Source organism: Lytechinus pictus, chromosome 4 (assembly GCF_037042905.1).
Source record: "Lytechinus pictus isolate F3 Inbred chromosome 4, Lp3.0, whole genome shotgun sequence".
NCBI classification, from domain to species: domain Eukaryota; kingdom Metazoa; phylum Echinodermata; class Echinoidea; order Temnopleuroida; family Toxopneustidae; genus Lytechinus; species Lytechinus pictus.
The window spans coordinates 13,335,404-13,358,679 of record NC_087248.1 but is presented as its reverse complement, the minus strand read 5'-3'; the positions used below and the strand labels follow the sequence as shown (position 1 = coordinate 13,358,679).

At 36.3% G+C, this 23,276-nt stretch overlaps 2 protein-coding genes and 1 non-coding gene across 3 annotated transcripts in view; 2 read left to right on the top strand and 1 right to left on the bottom strand.

Annotated features, from left to right (window-relative positions):
* LOC129258989 (U3 small nucleolar RNA-associated protein 14 homolog A-like) overlaps positions 1 to 7,505 on the top strand; it is a 16,533-nt gene extending 9,028 nt beyond the window's left edge. Inside the window, exons 8-13 of the mRNA XM_054897255.2 lie at positions 807 to 901; positions 1,635 to 1,758; positions 2,436 to 2,513; positions 2,844 to 3,892; positions 5,511 to 5,610; positions 5,949 to 7,505. Of these exons, the coding sequence (XP_054753230.2) occupies positions 807 to 901; positions 1,635 to 1,758; positions 2,436 to 2,513; positions 2,844 to 3,892; positions 5,511 to 5,610; positions 5,949 to 6,245 (1,743 nt within the window). The 3' untranslated portion in view covers positions 6,246 to 7,505. The remainder of the gene's footprint in view (positions 1 to 806; positions 902 to 1,634; positions 1,759 to 2,435; positions 2,514 to 2,843; positions 3,893 to 5,510; positions 5,611 to 5,948) is intronic.
* On the bottom strand, positions 7,410 to 23,276 carry LOC129258990 (centrosomal protein of 57 kDa-like). Its single transcript, XM_054897256.2, has 9 exons — positions 23,108 to 23,276; positions 20,035 to 20,266; positions 19,337 to 19,522; positions 18,616 to 18,857; positions 17,718 to 17,795; positions 16,579 to 16,737; positions 15,891 to 16,105; positions 12,222 to 12,366; positions 7,410 to 11,494 (listed from the first exon to the last, which is right to left on the bottom strand). Exons 1-9 carry the CDS (start codon positions 23,141 to 23,143, stop codon positions 11,237 to 11,239), a joined length of 1,551 nt encoding a protein of 516 aa, XP_054753231.2. The 5' UTR covers positions 23,144 to 23,276; the 3' UTR covers positions 7,410 to 11,236.
* Positions 13,697 to 13,850, top strand: LOC129259770 (U12 minor spliceosomal RNA). Its single transcript, XR_008584381.1, has one exon. It is a non-coding gene; the product is annotated as a U12 minor spliceosomal RNA (small nuclear RNA).

The following is a 23,276-nucleotide window of genomic DNA, read 5'->3' as shown; positions in this document are numbered from 1 at the left end:
GACCAAGTGCCATCATTGAGATACCTTATGAGTTTGAGTCTAAAATAATTGGTTTATCATCCCTGCATGGCATACTTCCCATCATTGCAAAAGGTAGAAGAGGCATTTATTAAAGGGGAATCCAACCCAAATAAAAACTTGTTTTTATAAGAAAAAGAAAAATCAGACAATTCGATAGGTGAAAGTTTGAACCATATTGGACAAACAACAAGGAAGTTATGATTATTTTCAAGTTGTAAATATTGGTAATCACTATACCCATGGAGACTTCACATTGGCCACATATGAGATGTCATAGTGATGTAAGGCAAGGACTACTCTTCCATGTACTCCAATACATATAATGGCTAAAATGTCATTTTTCCCAAAAGTTTTATTTCAAATTATATTTTTCATTCATGAGGACATAAAACAATATACTACCTGGGTTATATTTAGATTACTGCCCCAGGGGAATGGGTACTTCCGAGAAAACCACAAATCCCTGATAATTAAGTACATGGCCTATGGGAAAGTTGTCCTTGCCCCTTGTGATAATTTACTTACTAGTTGCCAATTTGAAATCTACATTGTATTAGTGATCTCAATTTTAAAGCAGCTATAACTTTCTCATTGCTTGTCCGATTTCTTTCAAACTTTTAACATTCTGTTTAATCTATTGTTCTCCTTCCCAACACAACATTTTATGGCCAAGGTTGGATTTCCCTTAAAAAGAAATGAACTTCCTCTCCCAACATACTACCACTAAAGAATTCAGGATTTTCCATCAATCTATTCCATTCATTCATTCTTTTTTTTTCCATCAGGCTCGTGAACGGAGAGCGGAGCTACAGAAACACAGAGCTCTTATGTCATTCTACGAAGCTAAGTGCAGGAGACATAAAAAGATCAAGAGTAAAAAGTGAGTCAGTTTACTTTCTGTAGTAAATTTTAGCAAAAACGGGTCGTTGTGCCACTATCAGACTGTACATTCAAACACACCCTAAAACAAATTCATGGTTGGCTTTCATCAAAGGTGCTTATAAATGAGCATATACTGTTGATCATGCCAAGTGGATAGACATTAAGTGTTATGTGCTGTATTTTGAGCACTTTGTAAAGTCTTTATCTCACTCATCATGGCCCAAGTCTTGGTGTTGCCAGAAAATATTTTTGATCAATTGCAATTTTCAGAAGCAAACTTTTCAATTGATATATCAATTGTAATGAGAGCCAATAGATTTTTACCGCTTGTTGTAAGAAGTAGACCAGCAATCACATGCAAATATGAAATTAATAGCCAGACTTATGATTTATTTTTCTTTACCCAAGTTGATTTGCAATTGATTGCAACTTTCTTGCAATGCCCCATTAGATAAAGCATGTTGTATGCTGGAAATACCTTCAGTATCATCTCTAGAATAATTAATGGTTTAATTGTACATTCAGTTAAGCAACTTTTCAAAGAAACATTATTAAAGTAATTTTTAACCTCCCAAAATTTATTCAACACACTGGGAGTTAAATGACATTGCTCTCCTTGTGCTATTCAAAAGAGCCATTGTTTGTCCTTTTTTATATATTGAATCATACTTATAACCTTTAGGATTTTAACTCAGTGATTTATGATAATTGATATTTGTTTGATGATACAGGTACCACCGTATAGAGAGGAAAAGCAAGGCAAGGCAGGAGTCAAAGAAGATGGAAAAACTGATGGAAGATGACCCAGAGGCTGCCAAAGAGGCAATGGAGAAACTAGAAAAAGCAAGGGCTACGGTATGTCTGAAGGGTCTAATGGGATCCCTACCTTTATGTATAGAGACAATCTTTTTTATTAAAGGTCAGGTCCGCCCCAGTAGAAAGTTTATTTGAATAAAAAGAAAGAGTCAAATAAGCATATCAGTGAAAATTCATCAAAATTGGATGGAAGATGAAGAGGTTATGATATTTTAAGTTTTGCTTAATTTCACAAAGCAGTTATTAAGACATCATGTTTATATGTAAACAAGGGAGCCTGTGACATCACATATTCACTGTCTATTTATTATATGAAGAATTTAAAATATCAAATTTCTCTCTGTTATAATGGGAAATAAAGTTTGATTTCACCCTGAACCTGTGGAATTGCGATTGTTAAAAATTGCTGGGGTTCAATCAAGAGAGTCCTTATTTTCACATTTTCAGCCTTATACTTGTTTGATTCATTTCTCTTATTCAAAGGAGCTGTATGTTAGGGTAGAATGCCCCTTTAATCTCAGATTCACTTATACATGTACATAGGATACTTGTATTTTATGACATGATTGTTTCCTTCTCTCAGTAACAATGGTTGTAAATATTGCTATAATTTGCAAAGCTATTTGATAATTTTTTTACCTCTATTTTTAAAGTTTATACTTTGTGTAATATTCATGTAATTGTAATCTTCTTGTACATTTATTTTCCACATGCAGGAGAGAATGAGTCTGAAGCACCGGAACACAGGAAAATGGGCAAAGACTATGATGAGATATGGGAAGCACAACATATCGGTAAGTAGACTAATCCCTCACTGCCTTCTCTGTTCTACTTTCATTTCAGTCATTTATTGTTCCGTTGTTTAGTTAACCCAAGTTTAAGTATTAACAGTGAGCAATGGTTTTTGAGAACTTTCATATACAATATAGTTGTCTGCTTAGACTGAGTTCTAATAGCATTGTTTCAGTAAGCCTAAATAGAATTACTTTGGACAGCCGCTATTGTAAAAGAAATGCTGTCAAGTTTTTTCATTTGAAACTATTCACAACATTCACAACTGTAGACATATTTCAGGAAAACTTATACCTTCACTCAATTTTGTTAAATCATTTTGGTTTTCTTAGGCGAGGCAAGAGCTTGCTGAGCAGCTTCAGAAGAGCCATGAATTAACTGAGAAGATTGCCGAGGTGAATGAAGACAAGACTGAAGAGACGAATGAAGTGGAGGAAGAGGAGGAGGACACTGTTCAACCTTCGCTTAGCGATATCAACAACCCTTGGTTCACTGGCAAGGTGGTCAGCAAGGGAGGAGACAAAGCAGAAGAGGGGGAGAGGGAAGTGGAACAGTTTGTAGCCTTGGAAGAAGTACAGGCAAAGAGAGATGATGATGATGGATCGGATGAAGAGGAGAGTGGAGCAGATGATGAGGAGGATGAGATCGAAAAGGACCACAAGATGTTGAAGATGATACAGGAGGAGAGGAGAAAATGGGAGAATGACGCTGACGATGATGACGAGGAGGATGACGAAGAGGAGGGAGACGAGAAGGTGACCCAAGCTGATGAAGTTGAGGTGGTGAAGAAAGGGAAGAAGAGCAAAGGGGTTGCAAAACAAGAACGGACTAAGTCAAGGAAAGCCGACAAGAAGGGAAAGCAGAAAAAAGTCAAGGTCATTGAAGTGGATGTTGAGGAGGAGGATGATAAAGAAGAAGATGATGATGCAGAGGCGTCCCAACTGGAGGAAGGCGTTGATAGACGTCAGACACACTCCTCCCTCGACGATCAAGACTGGCTCCATAGACTGGAGGAGCAGAAAAAACAGTTGCCACAGAAGCCATCCGATGATGTTGTCCAAGGTGACAACAGTGTGGAGAAGGAGGAAGACACAAAGAAATCCACAGGCATTGTTGATCCAAGCAAAGTCTTTGTGGTGAAGCCGAAGGATATGTTGAAGTCTGCAATGCCGGTGCTGGTGGAACAAGGGGATGATGGAGGAATGGACCACCGCATGAACATCATGCAAGCATTTGAAGACGATGATGTAGTGGAAGAGTTCAAGGAAGAAAAGAAAGCAAAAGTTGAGAAGGACAAACCAAAGGACATTGACCTTACTCTTCCAGGATGGGGAGACTGGGGAGGAACGGGTGTAGAGACATCAAAGAAGAAACGGAAAAGGTGAATAATACAATGCAATAATATCTGACCCATTAACCCTAAAAGCCCCGGGGGGGGGGTGCGGAATCTGCCCCCCCCCCCCCCCCCTCTGCATTTTCGTGATAAATCCGCCGCGTGAAATTTTTCAACCGCACCGCTCACTGACTTTTTACTTTCAAATCTCGCACAACTTTTGAGACCAAATTTGCGATGCCTGGGTAGGCGGTTACAAAATTACGCAACATTATGTAAGTGCATGTCAGACCCAAAACTGCTCAAAAACGTGAATTCATGTACAAATCCACTGCAAATTGTGTATTTAGCCAAAATTCATAAATGTATTATTTCTACTTTTACTGATTAAATTAGATTAATTTTGTCTTGTGTATGATCAGAAATTTTCGCGGCGCTCGCACGATGGAAGGGCGGAATCTGCCCCCCTCGGCTGTGAGATGGGTCCAAATAACCCGGCTCTTTTAGGGTTAAGCACCTTGTCAATAGCAGAGCCATATTTTTCCCAAAAGGAATCTTATGATTACCAATCTTCACATTTTATCATAGACAAAATAATGGAGAATACGGGCAAGCTACTAGGAAATGAAATAGCTTTAAAGCGAGATTCCAGCCAGAAGATGCTGCACAGACTGTTGACAAGTTGCCTTACCTTTGTTAAATGATGATCCTTTATTATGGCAATGGGAGTGATGGAAATCACTAGCTAAGAATTTAAATATTGTATCATATGGTCTGCACCTCTAAAAGAGATTAAATTAAGTATGAAATTATCTGAAAATTACATCAGACTTGAGTGCCACCCCTGATTCTCCCCCCCCCCAAAAAAAAAAGGGAACTAGAAACGAAGTGATATGACTATGTATTTAGGGGCAACTCCATGTGACAAGGTCAAAACATTCAAACTGTTAATTCAGAATACCCCCCAAAAAAAATGGATGAAGAGAAGCATGTAAATATAGGAATCATTCCACTGTAATGCATGCATTTGTGTTCTGTGAAAATAACTCAATTTTCTTGTAATTCTGTTAATTAACATGATACCTTTGATACTTTGAATGTTTCAGTTTCGTTTATTTTTCATATCTCATAAAATATCAAATACAATGTAATGTCCATCGAAAGACAGTAAATCATTAATAAAAAAATAATACAATACATCACAATTATTCATAATAAATAAGACAAATGTTATACAATTGAGCGTTCAGATTGAAGACAGATAAATCAATAAGATGAGGATATGAAGGGCAAACTATTAAAAAGCAGAGCTTGTAATTTATAGTTTCCCTATTAAAATTATAAGTAATTGTCAACTTGTTTTGATATCAATATGTTACAATGTAAATAGAAAATTGTTGGAATGAACATGTTGATGTGATAAAACGCATATTTTCATTGCATCGAACTAAAAGAAAGGCAAGATACATTTGTCATTTCATTTTTTTTTGGGGGGGGGGGAAGAAAGAAATTTTCCTTGGTAAAATGTAGTAAAGAGTTGAAGTTCATACATAGGGCAGATTACTTCAAGCAGTCTAGGGATAATTATTAAACTGTATTTGTTTTGATTGACCATGAATGACTGTAGCACCATTGAATGTTTGCATGTTTTTTGTCAAATTCTCAGGTTTATTATAAAGGCCAAACCTCAAGCCCCAAGACAAGATGCCCAATTAGCTCATGTGATCATCAACGAGGATAGGGATAAGAAGATTGCTATACATCAGGTGAGAGGGGGAAAGAAAACTGTTGATGGTGATGGTATTGATGATGATGTGATGGTAATGATGATGATGGTTGTGGTGACGGTGTCGGTGGTGGTCATGATTATGATGGTGGTGGTGGTGATGATGATAATGATAATTGTGTTGATGGTAAAGCTACCAGTAAAATGTTTGCCTCCAGGACAATTACAAGATCCTTCACATGGTGAATCATTTGCTCTTTATTTAGCCATATTACATCCTCAATAGATTATACGCATGTCAAATTCACTGTAATATAGTTTCCATATCTTGGCGAGCTAATGTATGTGTATAAATTGAATCGTCTATCCTTCGTACAGGTGAATAGCCTTCCGTTCCCCTTCACCAGCACCGAGCAGTTTGAGAGGAGCATCCGAGCCCCCGTCGGCAGTACCTGGAACACCCCCTCTGCCGTCAAGGCCCTGACCACGCCCAAGGTCAGCACCAAGATAGGCACCATCATCCGACCAATCAAGGCCGAGGAGGCCTTCAAAGAGAAGAACAGGAAAAGGAAGAGCATGGAGGAGATGAGGAAGAAGAGGAATGGACAAAGACCAGATATTGTATTTGATGAGGGGAGTAAAAAGAAGATGAGAAAGGGCAAGGGAAAGGGATGAATGAACTCATCTCTCTTGCAATTAAATGTTATTACTCTTTGCCTTGTGAACGAGGATGACAAAACCCTGTGATTTATTTGACAATCTCCTTTCAGGGGGGAAGTTCCAGAAATAGGAAAGTGCCAACGTGCATATGATATGTAACATGCAAGTTCATGATTAATATGCAGGAAAAGCGTCACATGGGCATGATCTGATCATGCGGTGGTGTTTAGTAGTTACCACATACAATTGGCATCTAATTTTTATTTTGCATCAGAATCCTCTGTGAAACACCCCTGATCGATCGGGGTCAAAAGTGAATGGAGCAAAATCTTTAACAAATTTATTCCGTCTTACACTTAAAGAGGAACAAAAAGCGGAAGAAATGGAATGCCCATCGATAGGATTTTATAATTTGCCGCCTTGTGAGTTTTCAGTGACAACAAATTAAATGAATTCTTTCTTGAAAAATGTCCTAAAGAATTTTATTTTGCCATTGTTCTCATTTGTTAAAAGTGTTATGGGAGAGGGCCTTGACTACTCATGAAGTACTTACATCTAGGGCCAGTTCAGTTGCAGAAAGAGTTACAATCAAATGCAACTCCAAATATCAAACACAACTTGATTTTTAACCAATTGTAAGCATGCATTAGGACTTGCATGATCTTTTACTCTCAATAAAATATAACCTTTTCTGCACTGGAGCCACTGTTTCTTGACTAAAACTCATCAAGGTTAAAGCTGTGGTAAAAGTCTGATCATGTGAATTATGTCCAATTATAATTGTAACATTACAATCTTTAATGAGTTTTGTTTCATCCACTGATTGTTTGATAATTTGAATTTTTACAATTGAAAAGATTCAGATTAATTGCCTTCTCTCTTTTGAATAATAAAAAGAAAACTAATCAAGCCTAATGCTGAAATTTCATCAAAATCAGATGGAAACAGAATTCAGTCTTATCACAATTTTCATTTTTGAAGACCAAATTACTTTTTCTGCTAATTACAAATAACCTTGTCTTGCGGCTTTTTTTTTCTGCAGATGGTCACATTTTATCTCTTGTTTGTATTATCTTTTTAATCTTCCTTCTTTCCAGGCGTCAAGGCTCATTGAAACAAATATCATTTTTCAAATGTTTTAGGACAAATGAACACCAAATACCACACAGTAGCTTGGTATAATAAGTACTGAAAACAGATTTTATTTATCTTGTTTATTGTATGTTGATTGATAAATGGTAGGATCAATGAAAATAAATATACTTTATTTACAAATTACAAATATCATCCAATCCAGTTTGTGATATCTCTGTGTGTGCACCAGACTAAATACTTCTCCCTTTATAAAATATGTTTGATAAAATGTATTTCCACATTCACAAATGCACCAAAGTCAGAATCTTGGCAATATTCAGAAAACTGATGTATCTTTCATTTCATTATTAATTTCATCATGGCAACCAGTGTCCTAGCTAACCCATTTTAGTGATGGTCACTATTTCTCGGCATTACAAATTTTTTTCAGGCCGATTTAGCGGTCTTACAGCCAAAAATGAAGGAACATCAACGTAATCACAATTAGACATGTCATTAGCCAATCTTTTAAAAAGAACTAATATTTATCAAATATAAGAATATACAATGTAAATTATGCAAATAAAACAAGATTAAAGATGGAAATGAATGCAAGTGCAATTCCTCTTTGCAAGGAGTTAGTTTTGAAACACTTTTCATTTAAAAATAGTGGTGGACGGAAGCAGTGTTTTTCATGACGAGTGGTGGTCCGAAATCTTCTGTGCCGGTTAGGCCCGACGACTGCCGTCCACTGTAGCTATAACACTGAAATGGAATGTTGTAGCTGGGGTAACCGAACCTTGCATCTCGAAGTTGAGAGAATTCTTTTTTTAATGAATCCACTTTTCATGTCGATTGGAAGACTGCTCAATTGAATGCAGTATAACTGCAGCCCTTGTTTTCCACTGTCAAAATATTCCCACCTCTTAGTTTTCTTTCCCACAACACATTTTCAGCCTGTGTGCCGATCAAGAGTTAAATTCCTTAAACAATATCAAATGAGAGTGCCCTCACATTTGTCATGACAAATAAAAATAAGATGCAACAGTTTTGCCCCGTCCCAAATATAGAGACCATGCAGGTAGCGACCATTCACATTAATTCAAAATTTGATTGTTCTGATAACATGAATGGTGTCGGTGGGTCATCAGTAGTTTGTCAAACACGACGGCCAATTTCAAACATTTCCAGTTGACCATAATCAGCTCTGGGGTCGGTTGCAGAAAGAATTGCATTCAAATTGAACTTAAACAAAATCATAAATGCATGCTTCTAATTGGTCGAAAATCAAGTTGGCTTTGATTGTGAGTCTTTCTGCAACCAGGCCCTAGGTTATATTAGCTATGCAAATTCGGGTATGGTCCTGCCAACACTTGAATTTAGTCTAAATCATGTGAGTTCCAAAAGGACATTAAACACAATGGTGAATGCTCTATGTTTTTACCAACACGTGTGTGGAACTTCTGATCACACTCCCAGTCTGATTGGGGTTAATTAAATCGTGTTTTTCACCCAAATGACTAAAGTATATTAACAACAGACATACTTCCCCATCCCTCTGCAACCACTATCATTTTAGACTAACCAGACATACCAAATTGTCCATAGATATAGGAAAGGTTCTAATTATAAATTTCAGTTAGTCGGAGAGAGAAATCAGTCGAAATATCCATCATTTTGGCTTTTCTATTGAATACTGAGCGAATACTAAAAAGATAAAGAATGAATATTAATTATCCACATTTCCCATATATACAAAATAATTTGGCAACCTTCAATAACATTAGATACAGTACATACATGTACTCGTGATATATTTGTTGAACACACATTGTTAAATTGGAAGAAATAAATTATAATCAAGCCATTTAAACATAAACAATATACATTTGCAGCCGCCTGCTTTGTGCATCAATAAACATTTCAAATTTGTACATAAATCCAGCAACAGAAAAGTACACAGTGCAGTACGAGTTCAATAAATTACTTTTTGGAAATAGTACATGTACTAATATAGAGAATATGAATTATGCATTAGTGCATATTAATATTCAGAAACAAATTAGACCACAGATTTTATTGCCAAGTGTGGAGTCTATTGATTTAGTTCCAACAAAATTTATATTCAACACATGTGTAATACGTTATCAGACCTGCCAACCAGTACATTTTGGGCGTATTTAGTACGTTTTTGCAACCAAAATACGGCAGTACGTTTTTTCTTTAAAAAATATGTTTTTTGTAAAAAAAAAAAATCATCTCTATAATGTCTCTATTTCATAAAACTTACACAAATATGGTTATTAGATCAATGTAATTTCCGGTAACTTGTTTTTTTTTCAATCATTTTGTTAAAACCAGGGTGAGATATACACATGTTTAAATGTTGTTGTTTTTTCTGCAAGAGCAGTGCACATTTTAGCTTGCATGCAGCTTGAGCGCCGCGATGAGCGAGTGCGCTATACGCATGAAATACACTTTTGAGAGGAAAAATACACTTTTTTAAACACAGAATACAATTTTTCATTCCCAGAGGTTGGCAGGTCTGCGTTATATGTTTTTCTCTTCATTTGAGGATGAGAGTTGGTCATTTGAATTTGAAATACCAGAATGAACTTTCATGTATCTTTGTTTTATGCAAGAGTGCATCTGAGAGCAGCAGAATTGCACTCTACAAAATATAAATGTGAGGTATTGAATGGCTTGACAAATCGGCATCGTAAATCAAATTTCACTTTATATAATAATAACTTTCAGCAATGGTGAAATTGTTTTGACTGATTTGTTTTGAAGTAGTAATAAATGAGTGATACCTCACACTAGTGAAAAGTTCCTAAGATGACATATTTCCGTTGTATCACTCTATAATTGCCCGTTACCTTGGTACCTCTACTGTGAATTACATGAACATGTATGACCAATGATTTTCCATGATTCAATAACAAGGTCACAATTTGAAGCTTTTACTTTAAATATTTTATGTTCCAATATTTATAACTTCACAACTCGGCAAGTTCAAGACTTCTTGTAGGAATTGGTAGCACTGTGATATCCTTTAGAATTCCATGGGAATTATTAAAAACTTGATGGCTCCATGTGCTAACATGCTCCATGTGCTACACACAAGAATGTGGTTGATTCAGATCAAATGTAATTATGGAAAGCCAGCAGCACAATAATTCATTGTCTTGAAAGGGCATGATGCTCTAAAGCAATGTGTCAGATTATAATAAAGCTTAACTATGGAAAGTTGACAGCACCGTACTTCATTATCTCACAAATTTATCTTATTGCATGATGCTCTAAAAGGCATCATCAGATTACATTTACTCTCAATATCTATGGAAAGTCATGAGCTCCATAGTTCATTATCTCACATACTTATGTTAGAGCATGATGCTCTATAAAAGGAATGTTTATATATGTCATCAAATTGAAATTAATCTTATCTACGGAAAGCTAGCAATATCATAATTCATCATCTTACACATGTTAGGTCACAATACTCTGAAGGATTGTGCATGTGTCATCAAATAAAACAGTGCCATTTTTGGTGTAGTTAAAAGGGACAGCGCACAAGCCATTTATACAATAAATTAGGACACTGCAGGCTTTCCATAGTTGAAGTTTATTCCCAAACATTTGAGACCTGGACCCCGTCTTACAAAAAGTTACAATTGATCCAATCGATCATTTCTCTATGGAAATCCATTAGTGTCATAATTTTTTCTACAGGAAATTTGCAAAATGTCCTTTGTAAACGAAAGAGAACACGCCAAATTGTCAAGAAATCAATGAATTTATGGATATACATTAATATCTAGAATTTAAAAAAAATATAAATATTTTTTATGTTGACTTTCATGGCTTTCCATAAGTTGCGTTTGATTGGATCATGTGCAACTCTTTGTAAGACGGGGCCCTGCTCTTTTTTAATCCCAGCTGACATCGTCTTTGCGTAATGATGTCTGCAGCACTTGCATATCCCGCAGCATTTGTAGGTTTCGTTTGGAATCGCCGTTTGACACATGGATAGGCCCCGCCCCTCTACCTTTGGTCTTCACCGTGGTGATGACCTGCACCTCCGCTCCGTTTGAATTGGAAGGGTCAGATGAATGTCTTGTTCCTATTGATCTAGGCTTGGTCTTCTGTACTTTGGGGGCTTTTGTCTTTTTTGGCTTTCCAGAAAGCTGAAATTAATGCAAACAACTCTAGTGAGTTTAATGATAGGGAGTGTTCTTAGCAAGGTATCCCAATCCACGGTACATATATCTCAAATTCATCAATGATGATAAATTATGGTTAGAACAAACTCTTCATTAACAAGAAAAAACACACATACAGCTACATTTTTAAGCAAATATTTTAGCATATATACCTTAATGATAAAATGTAATTATTCAACATATCTACAAGTTGATTCATGATTTTTATATTGTTTACAAACACACAAATACAGCAATGATAATAAATGAAAATCGGAACCGAGGCAATGTACAACTGATAATATTAGGGAAAATACCTCCAAAATAATGTTTTTAATACTAATTTGAAAATAGCAAGAGAGCTAATCAAATAACCAATCCTGTACATCAGAAAGTTCACTTTTAAAAAAAATCTGAACCAGATCCATGCTTAGATAAACTGATATGAATTAATGTTTCAAATATAAGTACAACATGTATGTACTGAACGATCCTGACAAAAGCTGATTCACAAAAAGTTGATATGATAGCAACTCTTGCTGGAATGTCAATTACCATGACAACAGTGAAAATTCTGCTGCCTGATTGGCTCTTCCAATGAAAGTTGATATTCCAGCAAGAGTTGGTGTCATAGCAACTTTTTTATGGAATGGAGCCCAGAATAACGATAAATTAATCATTCAAGAGGCATTCTGAATGCAATCAAACCTACCTGTTGTTTATGTTTCTTGAGTTTAGCAATCTGGTCTCCCTTGGCCTCCATCTTGAAGACCAGGTTATCAAGCTCCCTCTCTAGATCCTCCCTGATGAGAGGGTCTTCTGACTCACGGATCTGCTTGGCAAGATCTTGGTGCTCCCTGTGAAAGGAGAAAGAAAGGGAGAGATGGAGAGAAATTTGGAGAAAAAAGGAGAGGAAAAAGAAAAAGGAGGAAATAAGAATGTAGGATGAGGTAGAAAGAGATGGAGAGAGAGGAAGAGGTGGGGAGGGCAGAAATATATGACAGAGATGGAGAGGGGGAGAAAAATAAAGAGATATGATGAAATAGAAAGAAATGGAAAGTGTGAGAAATAGGTAAGAGGAGAAGTAAAATAAGTGTGGAGGAGAACAAGTTGGGGAATGCAAGAAAGAGATGTGTGAGAAAGATGAATGAAATAAGAATTAGTTTTGCACAATACATGTACATACCAGTAGATACACCTTGCATGCTAGGTTGGGAAAACCTCACACAAGTCTTTCTGACATATTTTCATAACAAATGATCTACTACAGACATTCTTAATATCTAAGAGCATGGAATTCATTCAATCATTTTCCAATATGAAAAAAAAATGTTCAAACAACAAATGAAATATATTGTGTTGCTATGTCAGAAAACCTCTGACAATGTACCCCTAAGAGCAGCATTTGGTCAGACTATAAGCCTAATTAAAATTTAAATAAAGCATGCCAATTTATGGCACATAATGTAAACTAAGGTCCATAACATAGCAGATTATCAGGGCTTTGCCAATGAACAAAAAAACAAAAAAAATTGGTGCATAATACCCTCAAAGTGGACATTCACTTTTTGTTCTGTCTTATTTCTATTGTTTTTCTCCTCAAAGTAATTAAAAACAATCAATAAGCCCATCTAGAATGTCTCAGCATTCACTCAGACAAATATCAAATAAGAGCCCTGTCCAAAATAGTAACAACCACGAAGAGTTTGCTGTGTGCTGTATGCATTGTGTGCTTGAACTACATATGAATATGCATCAACTCATTTGCATATCTCATTATATATGCAGAAACTGAATTTATGATATGGACACCTATGAAACATAAACCTCCACAACACTATCCTCAGAAAAATATCTAAATCATGTAGCATGCCCCTCAAAAATAAGGAAAAGTCTGCTCTGTCTGCTTGATCTACACATCATGAATATGCATCACTTCATTTGCATATCTCATTAAGTATGCAGAAATTGATTTTTTACATAATATCAACACTTGCAAAATGCAAACCTCAACAAAACTAACCTCACTATCTTCAGAAATTATTCAGAATGCAGATGAAAACAAATTTGTTGATATTCAGATAAGATTTGCAAAAATAAGTGAATTTAAGTGATTTTTCTGTTCACTAACCATCACTTTAAAAATGCAGTGAAAATTCATAGTTGTGAGTCAACCATTATGACACCATGCCTTAAACTAATGAGTAAGGAAAATAACGAGCCTAGGTAGCCCTAGGTTCCACAGCTTATTAGTCTGTGAGGAATTTCTCTAAGGGGACAGGTTGCCCTTGGTGTGGCCCACCATACTTCGGTGGGATGCCCATGATTGGCGATCTTCCCTCGTCCCCAAAATATAATCAAAAGACAAGAAAACTTGAATACATTAAGAATGATGGCGGTAAATTCGAGAATGTTTAATCTTGTATCCAAAGTAAACTGTCAGTGGAGTTAAGGAACTATCTTGTATCAGCTTCATTCTGACATAGCACCACCATCATGTGATAATGTATTCCGAGGTTGGCCATTAGTCTGCTGGCACAGACTTATGGGTTTTTTTTAAGTACCCGTCCTGACTCAGTCCGTACTAGCAGAGAGAAGCTCTGGATGAGACGACTTCGCACCACCCAACCTCATGGCCTGAACATCCAAGAGGGGAACGACTGATTATTCTTTCCTATCCACTTTCAATTTATATACACATATCATTTTTCCCCTCAGCTCTTTTGAATAGTTACATTATAGTTTCTTCCTCTACTTTCCTCCCATATCTCATACAAGCTCAGCTCCAATTTTTCCTTCCTTATTCAGGCGATATAATAATTATTATATATATATTTTTTTTTCTCCACTCACCTCTTTTAGATTTACCACATTTGCTTATTTACATGTATACTATGGTTTCTTCATAATACACCCCCTCTCTTCTATATTTGCTTTTACCTTTTTAGGCAATTTGCTTCCTCTTTTTCACATATACAGGTTTTTTTTTTTTCCTACTGTATAGTCCTATGTTTTTTTCCTGTCACACCTAGCGGATTACAATATCAGTTACACCATATGTGTATTTATATTTTTTCATATACATTTCTTTTTTGGATATATTTATATACATATCACTTATAGATACATATTTACACTTACCTTCTTCTCTTAGTTTGTTTAATGCTTTATCATATATACTTATATGTCTGTTGCACATTATCAGTTGTTCCCCGTTCTTTTCCTTTTTGCCCCCACTCTTATGCACCAGTTTATTATGCCTTTCTTTGTAACATGTTTGACCCACCTCTCACTAATTCTCTAGTTATTCATCCCTCTATCACTGTTTTGTTCCAGATCCTGTTTGATGTTGCCTGCCTCATTATCTTAATCCCTCTTGGCCTTACTTACACTAACTTCCCTTTGTGTCTGCCTACTCCTTTTCTTTCATCCTCTTCACTAACCTGATTGGTCTTCTCTACTCACTAATGCCCCTTTTGTCTCCTTGTTTCTAGTGTTGCTGAAGCTTGTTTGTGGTCTATATTATGGTTGTTCCACTTTATATGTTTGTCATTTTGCCTCCGACGAAGATTCTGCTAGGATCGAAAGCTTAGGCCCCTTTTTGACTTTCTAGTTTTTTTTTTTTTTATTCATACAGTGCATAAGACAGAGTCTGAAGTAGTGATTATTACTAGATTATGTAATGTGACTGCCTGACACAGAGTTTGGAGTCTAGTCTTTACTCTAGACATGGTATAATTGAATAAAGTGTCAAATATGAATCTTTGCTTGTAAACCAAATGGCCATGGTGTGGCCTATCTTGATTTTCTGGATGCTTAGTCTGCACGCACAGACTCGAATTTGACACTTTCCAAATAATACCATGTCTAGGGTGGAGTCTAGACTGAGAGCCAATGTGTGTGTTTCAAATAAAAAGTAGAAGCAACCACATCACGTAAGTGAATGTAGTAGCCTCACTACTTCAGACTCTGCATTATGCACTATGCGAAAGCCATAGGTCTCTGCCTGCAGACTACTAAGCCCATGCTAGGGGATCTTCCCTCATCCCCAGTTCCCGACAGGTGACCATGCAATTGTGCAGAAAATCAATGTGCATGTTGCTAATGGAATGATGTAATCTACATAATTGGAAATTCATTATTTTTTATATTGAGTGAATTTATAGATTATGTTAATTAATGTGTGAAATCTGAATTTGCTCTAAAAAAATGTTCAACTAGACTTTTAATACTTTTCTTTCAGTTTTTGATGTATTCTTCACTTCTAATAAATAGAAAATACAAAATTCTAAAATCCAACAGGTTCTAGCTCTATACAAAATTCTAAAATCAACAGGTTCTAGCTCTGCTAAAATGGGTCACATTGTGCAATGAAACTTACAGTCCCATTAGGGCAAACTCTTCCTGGAGTCCAAGTACGAGGTCGGATAGGTCACTGCCGGCAGATGACGACACCGATGCTGACCTTTTGACCTTTGCACTCTGAGGTCGGTGAGGTGCGAGAGGTCCGTTGCCACACCACGCTGTGTTGTGTGTCTTCAGAATGGCAAGTACGTTCTGGAGATTGGCATTCACAGAGTGACTGGGAGTTGTTGACTGAAAGTGAGATGTAAAGATTTTGTTTTGCCATGTCTCAATTAGTCTTCATATTTGGTTCTTAAAAATAGAAACATGGTTTATCAAAAGAGACAGTTGACATATTTCTCTCTCTTTAATAACATTTAAAAATCACGATTCCTATTTGTTTCAATATCCACCATTCTTTCTAATTAACAACAAATAATTAACAGCATTTGTGAATGATGTTGTTGACTTTGATGTTATTCATATTGATGTTCATCCACTTTTTCCTCTACTTCATCTTCATCTTCTTTGGAATAATCGGCCTCCTTCAGTGCTGAAGTTTCACCAGATGTACTTGTATGCATGCTAAGAGGAAGGTCATATGAACAGGTGTATAATATGTATTTACATGGCGCAAATAAAAATTTAAAAAGCTTTTTATGTTAAAACTGAAATACGGAGCTTTCACATGTTTAATATTTTACTAATTGTATGATAATATTTACCTTGCCTACAACAAATGGGATCTGCCCTGTGCAATGAGGCCTGGGAGAAGTTGGCTGTGGAACCTTTCTCCTCTTCTTCTTCACTTTCCTAGGTCTTCGCTCCTCCGTGGCCTGTTCTGTGGCTAGTAGGATGCGGTTGGTTTCTGCCAGAGTCCTCAACTGAAAGTGACATTGAAAAGAATTGGAGATTTTTTGCTGATAGGAGGCATATATATGCATTTCTCTATTTGGTAAGGGGTAAAAAAAAAAGATTTAATGGTAAAATTACAAGTTTAATGTTTTGGGGGGGTTTCCTCCCATGTGTAAGTTAGCAGAAATATAGCTAAACATGGATAACTGTGGTCAAGATATTTACAAAATCATACAAAATGAGAGAGATTAAGTTTTATATATTATCTATGAGATTACTTACCCCCCCCCCCCACCACTTGACAAGGTACCATGACATTCGCTCTGGCGACAATTGCTCCAATGGAAAATCTGCACGTTAAGCCAAACATAAAACCTAACCTCCATAACTAAATAAACCTGATCTTTACCTGTACCTTATTCTGATCCAAAAACTCTATTAATATCCTAACTTTAACCCGATAACCTCTGAAATATTAAAACCAGAGCAAATGTTGTAGAAGCATATATCGTGTCACCCTTCACATATATAACCAAATTCAATTCACTGAGTATTTGATAATCACTTTGTCATTCAAAGGGGTGTGAGTGGTCACAAATAAAAAGATCTGAAAAAAGCTGAAACTTGTAGAAAGTCTGAAACAGAAAGAGCTCCCATACTTTTTGTACAAAGGAAAGCCAAAAATAAGCTGAAATTAAGCTGAAAATCAAAACGAAAAAAAATCTGAAATCAGATACAAATCTGAACTCTCACACCCCTGCATTCAATAAACAAAACGCTTCAGTTTGCTACACAGTTTGCTCCACGAGATATACATGTTGGCCCACTCAATAGGGATAACATTTCAAAACAGACCAGTTGAGCAATACAAATGTAGTAGATCTGATCATTAGAAAGATTCCAAGGTGGTTGTCAGAGAATCGATACATGATGCATCATAAAGGTAGGATGCTAAACCACAAGGTATAAACAATGCAAAGTGCGATAAGTGAGAGATATAATGGCAAACCTCTGCTTCACGATCTAAGAGCATTTTCCTTTGCCTTCTCTCTTCCTTGAGCCTGTTTTCCAAATCTCTGATTTTACTCTATAGAACAGGAAGACAAAAGAACATATTTTCAGTACAAAAATCCTTATTACTACTGTCATTACAGATAAAATTTCTTCTATAAAAAACATCAATCATCTCATGATGAATGAACCTGTTTGTAAGACATCAAAATATCAGTTTGTTAAACTGTGCAATTACAAAAAATAAATAAATAACACTGGTGCTATTTCATAAAGTTGCTTGTAAATGTAAGCCAAAATTTTGAACCACCGCTAGAATATGGTAATGGAATGGCAAACCAAATGGACGTCTCAATAACAGTACATAAGCTGAATTTGAAATGTGCAGATATTGATTAAGATTTTTACTACCTCATCTCAATTTCAGGCAAAATTATTTGTTGGCCTTCACATGAATTAGAATATCTCAAAATCTAAAAGTCATAGATTAATATATCATGATAAACTTTTAGCTCATACTCATGCCAGCCAACTTTTTAAAATGAAAAATCTTACTGAAACAAAAAAAAATATCTTTGGGGGCAAGTAGGCACTGAAGGTAAACTGCCCATACTTTGAAAAAAAATCTTGTTTTTTGCTTTTATTTTGCTATTTTGAAAAAAAATTGAATACAAATTTTGATGTGAAATTTGGCAAATCAAAAGAGTGAATCACGGGCCTTCAGAATATGCAGAAAAATAAATTTCCAAAACTTGACAGAAAATTGGGTTTGAGCCGGTTCGTAAAATCACTGACAATATTACAGTCAATCTGATAGTCATGCATTACTTTACAACAGCTTTATGAAAAATGCTACAGATCCAAGTAATACCCATGGTATTCTAACGTGAAATTACCTGTGAAACTGATTGGTTATCTGTTAAGCGGTTGTACTCCCTCTCTAGCTTCCGAAGCTTCTCTTCTTGACTCTGCAGTTCCTCTCGTTGGGTGAGGGTGTCATGCGTTCTCCGCGCCTCAGCCATCCTCAGTGCAGCCTGCCGATCACTCTCAGCGCTCTGCACCATCCTCCGCATGTACTCCAGCTGTTTCTCAAGCAGCGGTATGCGCTGGTCGGCACCAGATAGTTGGCTCTGCACCTCTGTGAAAATTATATCAAGGACTTTGAGTGCATTTAGTGTGTTTTCCAATAAGAGACAATTTCATGGATAGTAACTTTTAAAAACAACAAACAATGCAACAAGAATTATCAATAATCATTTTCTCTTTGGGATTTAAAATCGCAAAATAATGTACATATTCATAAATGCTTTTGAAAAGAAATAAACCTGTTTCTTCACAATCTGCCTAAAAACAGTACATTTTCCTACGAGATAAATCACTTGCCTAGTAGATGTGTGCCAAATTTTTTAATCATGCTGCCTTACCTAGCGCCAACATTGTATGTATGTTTACAAAAGTGATACTAATCGCATAATTTATAGCTCAAGAACCAGTGATGTCATTCCAAACATACGGCCTCATTCAGTTCTGCGAACGGTCTAACAATTGGTCCAACAACAATGCCGATTGTCAAAAATGAACCCGACATCAATCTGTAACTAGTTCGTGGATCTATACCTTGTACATCCCGAGCTGTCTGTGTCTCCTTCTGCGTTCTCCTCTTGGTGGCTGTAGGCTCCTGTAAGGTTTGTCTGTACTGGCTGGTTTCTTTGGATAGGGATTTCAGGTTGGTCTCTGCCTGGGCTCTCTCTAGCTCCAGCTTACGGATCTTTTCCTGCAAGCCCCTCAATGCAGACACCACCGCTGCGAAAGATGGATAATGAAGAAATAAATAAAACAAAATATAAACTTAAAAATTGAACAGCGAGACTGTACACCTAAATGGTAACTCTTTCTTGGGTGCTATTAGATTCTCCAACATTTCCATTTCTGATGATGTGGAAGAGGTTCATCGTGGTGAAGGGTTGAGTAGAGGAAATAACCAGTTGTCTCACGATGTAGCAAACGTAGTGGGAAAGCGACGTTTCGTCTGCAAGCTGCTAGACTTCGTCAGAAATTTCCATTCCTATCGGCTAAATTCAAACTCATTCTTCAAGGATAAGAGCATTGCACAAGAATTTAATAATTTGTCCAGCTTGATTAAGTATTATAATTTGATCCTACATTCCTACTTAGAAAGACATGGGCTCAAGTGAGCATGAGGTGAATCAGGCCACCAGTGACTGGCTTTACAGGAAACCAGTCATACATACAATTGTGCATATGTATGAAACAACTCTAAGCCTAAGGAAAGTGTGGACACATGCATCTCTCACCTCTGCTGTTGCTTTCTGGGACAGCTCGCACCTGCTCTGGGTGCTTCCTCCTGGCGATCTGATCCCCCAGGAGCGGCCTGGCTGTTGGGTAGTCCTGGTATGAAGATACAGACTCCACGTTGAAGGAAATATCATCTCCTGGCATCCTGCCGTCCATCCCTCCGAGTGTACCTGTAGTTTTGCCATAGGGCGATGCCAGACCACCTACTCCATCTGGTCTCCTAGTTGACGTCTTGCAAAGGGAAGAGATATTTTGAGAATCAAATAAGGAACTTTAAATGTTCACATATTGCATCTAGCAACTGAAATTCAGTAATGTTGAACTTCAGGAACCAAAAATTGATGTTGATGCTGCATCATTATTCAGCCTTTTAAAGACCCCTTCGCCTCTTCTCCTATTCCTCCATCCTTCTCCATCTCCTTTAGCTTTGTGATATCCTTCCTTAATCAATTGCTACATAGTGTACATGTAGTCTTTGCAATGCCTATACTATGCATGTGGCAATAAACTTTAATAATGTAGGAGCAATCAAATTGAAAACATGGTATGTCAATTTCCCAGCAGTCAATGCAGGTGTTCATGTGCGTTTTAGAAATTGTGCATTAATTTTTATGGTGATTTTCCTTTGTTCACCCTGTGTCTACATGTGCAACTAAACAAGTTGCAGTCTCAAAATGCACAAAGCAAAGCCTATAAAACACACAAAACATAATCAACACAAATGCCTTTATGGTTAATGAATGCAATGCATCATGGTGAGGAATTCTAGTAAACATGGAAGCAAGCACAACCAAAAGATATAGTCCGAGGTATTGGAAATTATCTCACACTGAATATTTATCTTGCGATGTCACTCATAATCATTGTTCGTAAAAATAAATAAAAAGTTAAATGTCCCTTTTTAGAATGTTGGCTAATGGCTAGTTAATCAATATTGATCAATTTGAATGGTTGTCTCAAACTTAAAGGGAACTCCTTCCCAATACATAAATTTGATTATGTCAATTTTAAAGTCATCATCATCATTAAACGGAAGAAGTAGGTGATCCTATAGTGATTCCGACCGTTCCTTCGAGTTAAATTACTAGTCCTTAAACAACAATATGTGACAATATCATAATCCAGATTCCAGAATATCATAATCAAACGAAAAAGACTTCCATACGTAACCCCCACTCATGCCACTAAAATTGAAAATAAAAATATGGAGAAGGTTCAAAATAATATATCAAGCCCTAAAATAGAACATATATGATGGGAGAATGAATGGAAATACATACCAAAATATGGCTTTATTCCATCAAATTTTCAGTGCGTGTAACTGTCCATAGACAATGGATTATTTATTCAGTAAAGCCAAGGGTCTGTAAGACTAGACTAGTCAAACTATCGACTCATGATCACTAAAATATCCCTTCCAGTATCAGCATTTTTCACTAGCATAATAACAGGAAAGGTCTTGATTGAAGTTACAATGAGGTGACTTCGAGTCCCAAGCAAGGTAAGCAACACTAAAAAAAATCCAGAGAAATCTGAACCGGAAGTCTTGACAATCATGACAATTGACATTGACAATCTTTTGTTGTTTTAGTGGGGGTACCGGTACATATGGTAGTCTTTCCCTGTTTTAAAGTAAACTCATAATATACAGCCACCTATTCAGAAATTGTTTGTGATTATAATTGGGCAACAAATCAAACAATGGTTAATCAATAGCAATGGCAAAATCATCTTTCTGATGGAAATGCAATTTCTTTTTCAATTTCAGCTCAAACGAATTAAAGCAACAGCAAACTGAATAATATTTTGGCCATTGCTGGCTGGATGCGAATTAGACCCAAAGCTTCGATCTCTGTTTTATTGGTTGTTCTGCTGAATTCCGTTGGCTCCACTCACCAATTACAGAGACCGAAGTTCTAACTTGATGGCCATACGTTTATGTATTAAGTTTGGGAGTTGTGCGACACCCGAAGTCACTGTTTTTTCCGCTTTTAAGTTTATTTTTTCCCATTTTTGGTGCATTTCAGGCCAAATCGGAATAATAATCTTGGCCCAGACCCCAGTTCTGTTTATATATTTTTATGAAATAAAGACAAAAATCTAGTAATTAGTATGGTAGTGGATCGTATTACCGAACACTTTTCATGAATTCAATCATATCAAAAACATTATTCTCATAAAATTCACCAAACTTTAACCATAAATGCACAATTACCTACAAAATATAAATATGTAAAAAATTTGACTAAATCGTTTTTCTTTTTGACGATATTAGCTTCCAATCGGACCCCTTTCCGAATGTGAAATATTTTGGTCACTTGAAAAAGGTATCGTATTACCGAACGTGTGTTTTCTATGGGAAAAGTTGAGAAAACAAAATCACTGATGAGCTATTTTGACCATATTTTATTATTTTTAGAATATTAAGACTTTGAAAATGTGTTTTTGACCATTTTTCATCATCTTTTTATTCAAGTTCCCTTTGGAAGGATGTTGCAAAGAATTGAGCGTATGAAATTATTTTCTGACGCGTACGATGCGCGCGTTCGGTAATACAAGGCCGGTCGGTAATACCATCACTCACTATACTATGAGCCCCGTCGGGGGATTTTGCATTGTAATGTCAATGGCAGTTTTCCTTTATTTTAGCTCCTCGGAGCTGATTCCCAACAATTAACACTGACTCAGACATGATCAAGAAAAGATGATCATGTCATGATGGACAGTCGACAGACTGTCTCGATTAATCTTGACCACAAAAAAATCGGCCAAAAAATCTTAAACTTGATTCTTGAATTTGAAGTTGTGATTTTTTTTTTTTTCCAGTAAACTTTCTTTCTTTTTTGTAAATATAATTTATAAGTTATATCAATAAAGCTTTATAATTTGGTAAAGGTAGACCACTTTTTTATATCAAGTTACAATGGTAACATAAGGCCCAAAATATCTGTCTAAAAACAAAGTAAATTGGCAGTCAACATTTACCCAGCAATGACTAACACAAAATGGCACGTCTCGGACCGTATACAAAAAATGGAAGCTGAAAATTTGCAAAATGTACAAAATCATTACCGAAGCATATGTTGAATATCTATCCATAGAATTCATTGAAAGTGAAACTGTCAGCAGAATACTCTATCTTGATTTCGCATCCAGCTTGTAAGTTGTAAGATGTAAATCTCCACGAAATCAGAAGTTGATTTCAGCTACCGCGCACAAACAATTTGAATGACTCAACTAC

Bases quoted from the DNA above. Each gene is read 5' to 3' on its own strand.
- LOC129258990 (XM_054897256.2), bottom strand. From the start codon at position 23,143: ATGAATTCTATGGATAGATATTCAACATATGCTTCG. The intron at 16,106-16,578 runs GTAAATATTATC...TCTCACTTTCAG, and splicing joins TCCCATTTGTTGTAGGCAAG to TCAACAACTCCCAGTCACTC. The intron at 11,495-12,221 runs GTAGGTTTGATT...CATTAATTTCAG, and splicing joins TCAAGAAACATAAACAACAG to CTTTCTGGAAAGCCAAAAAA.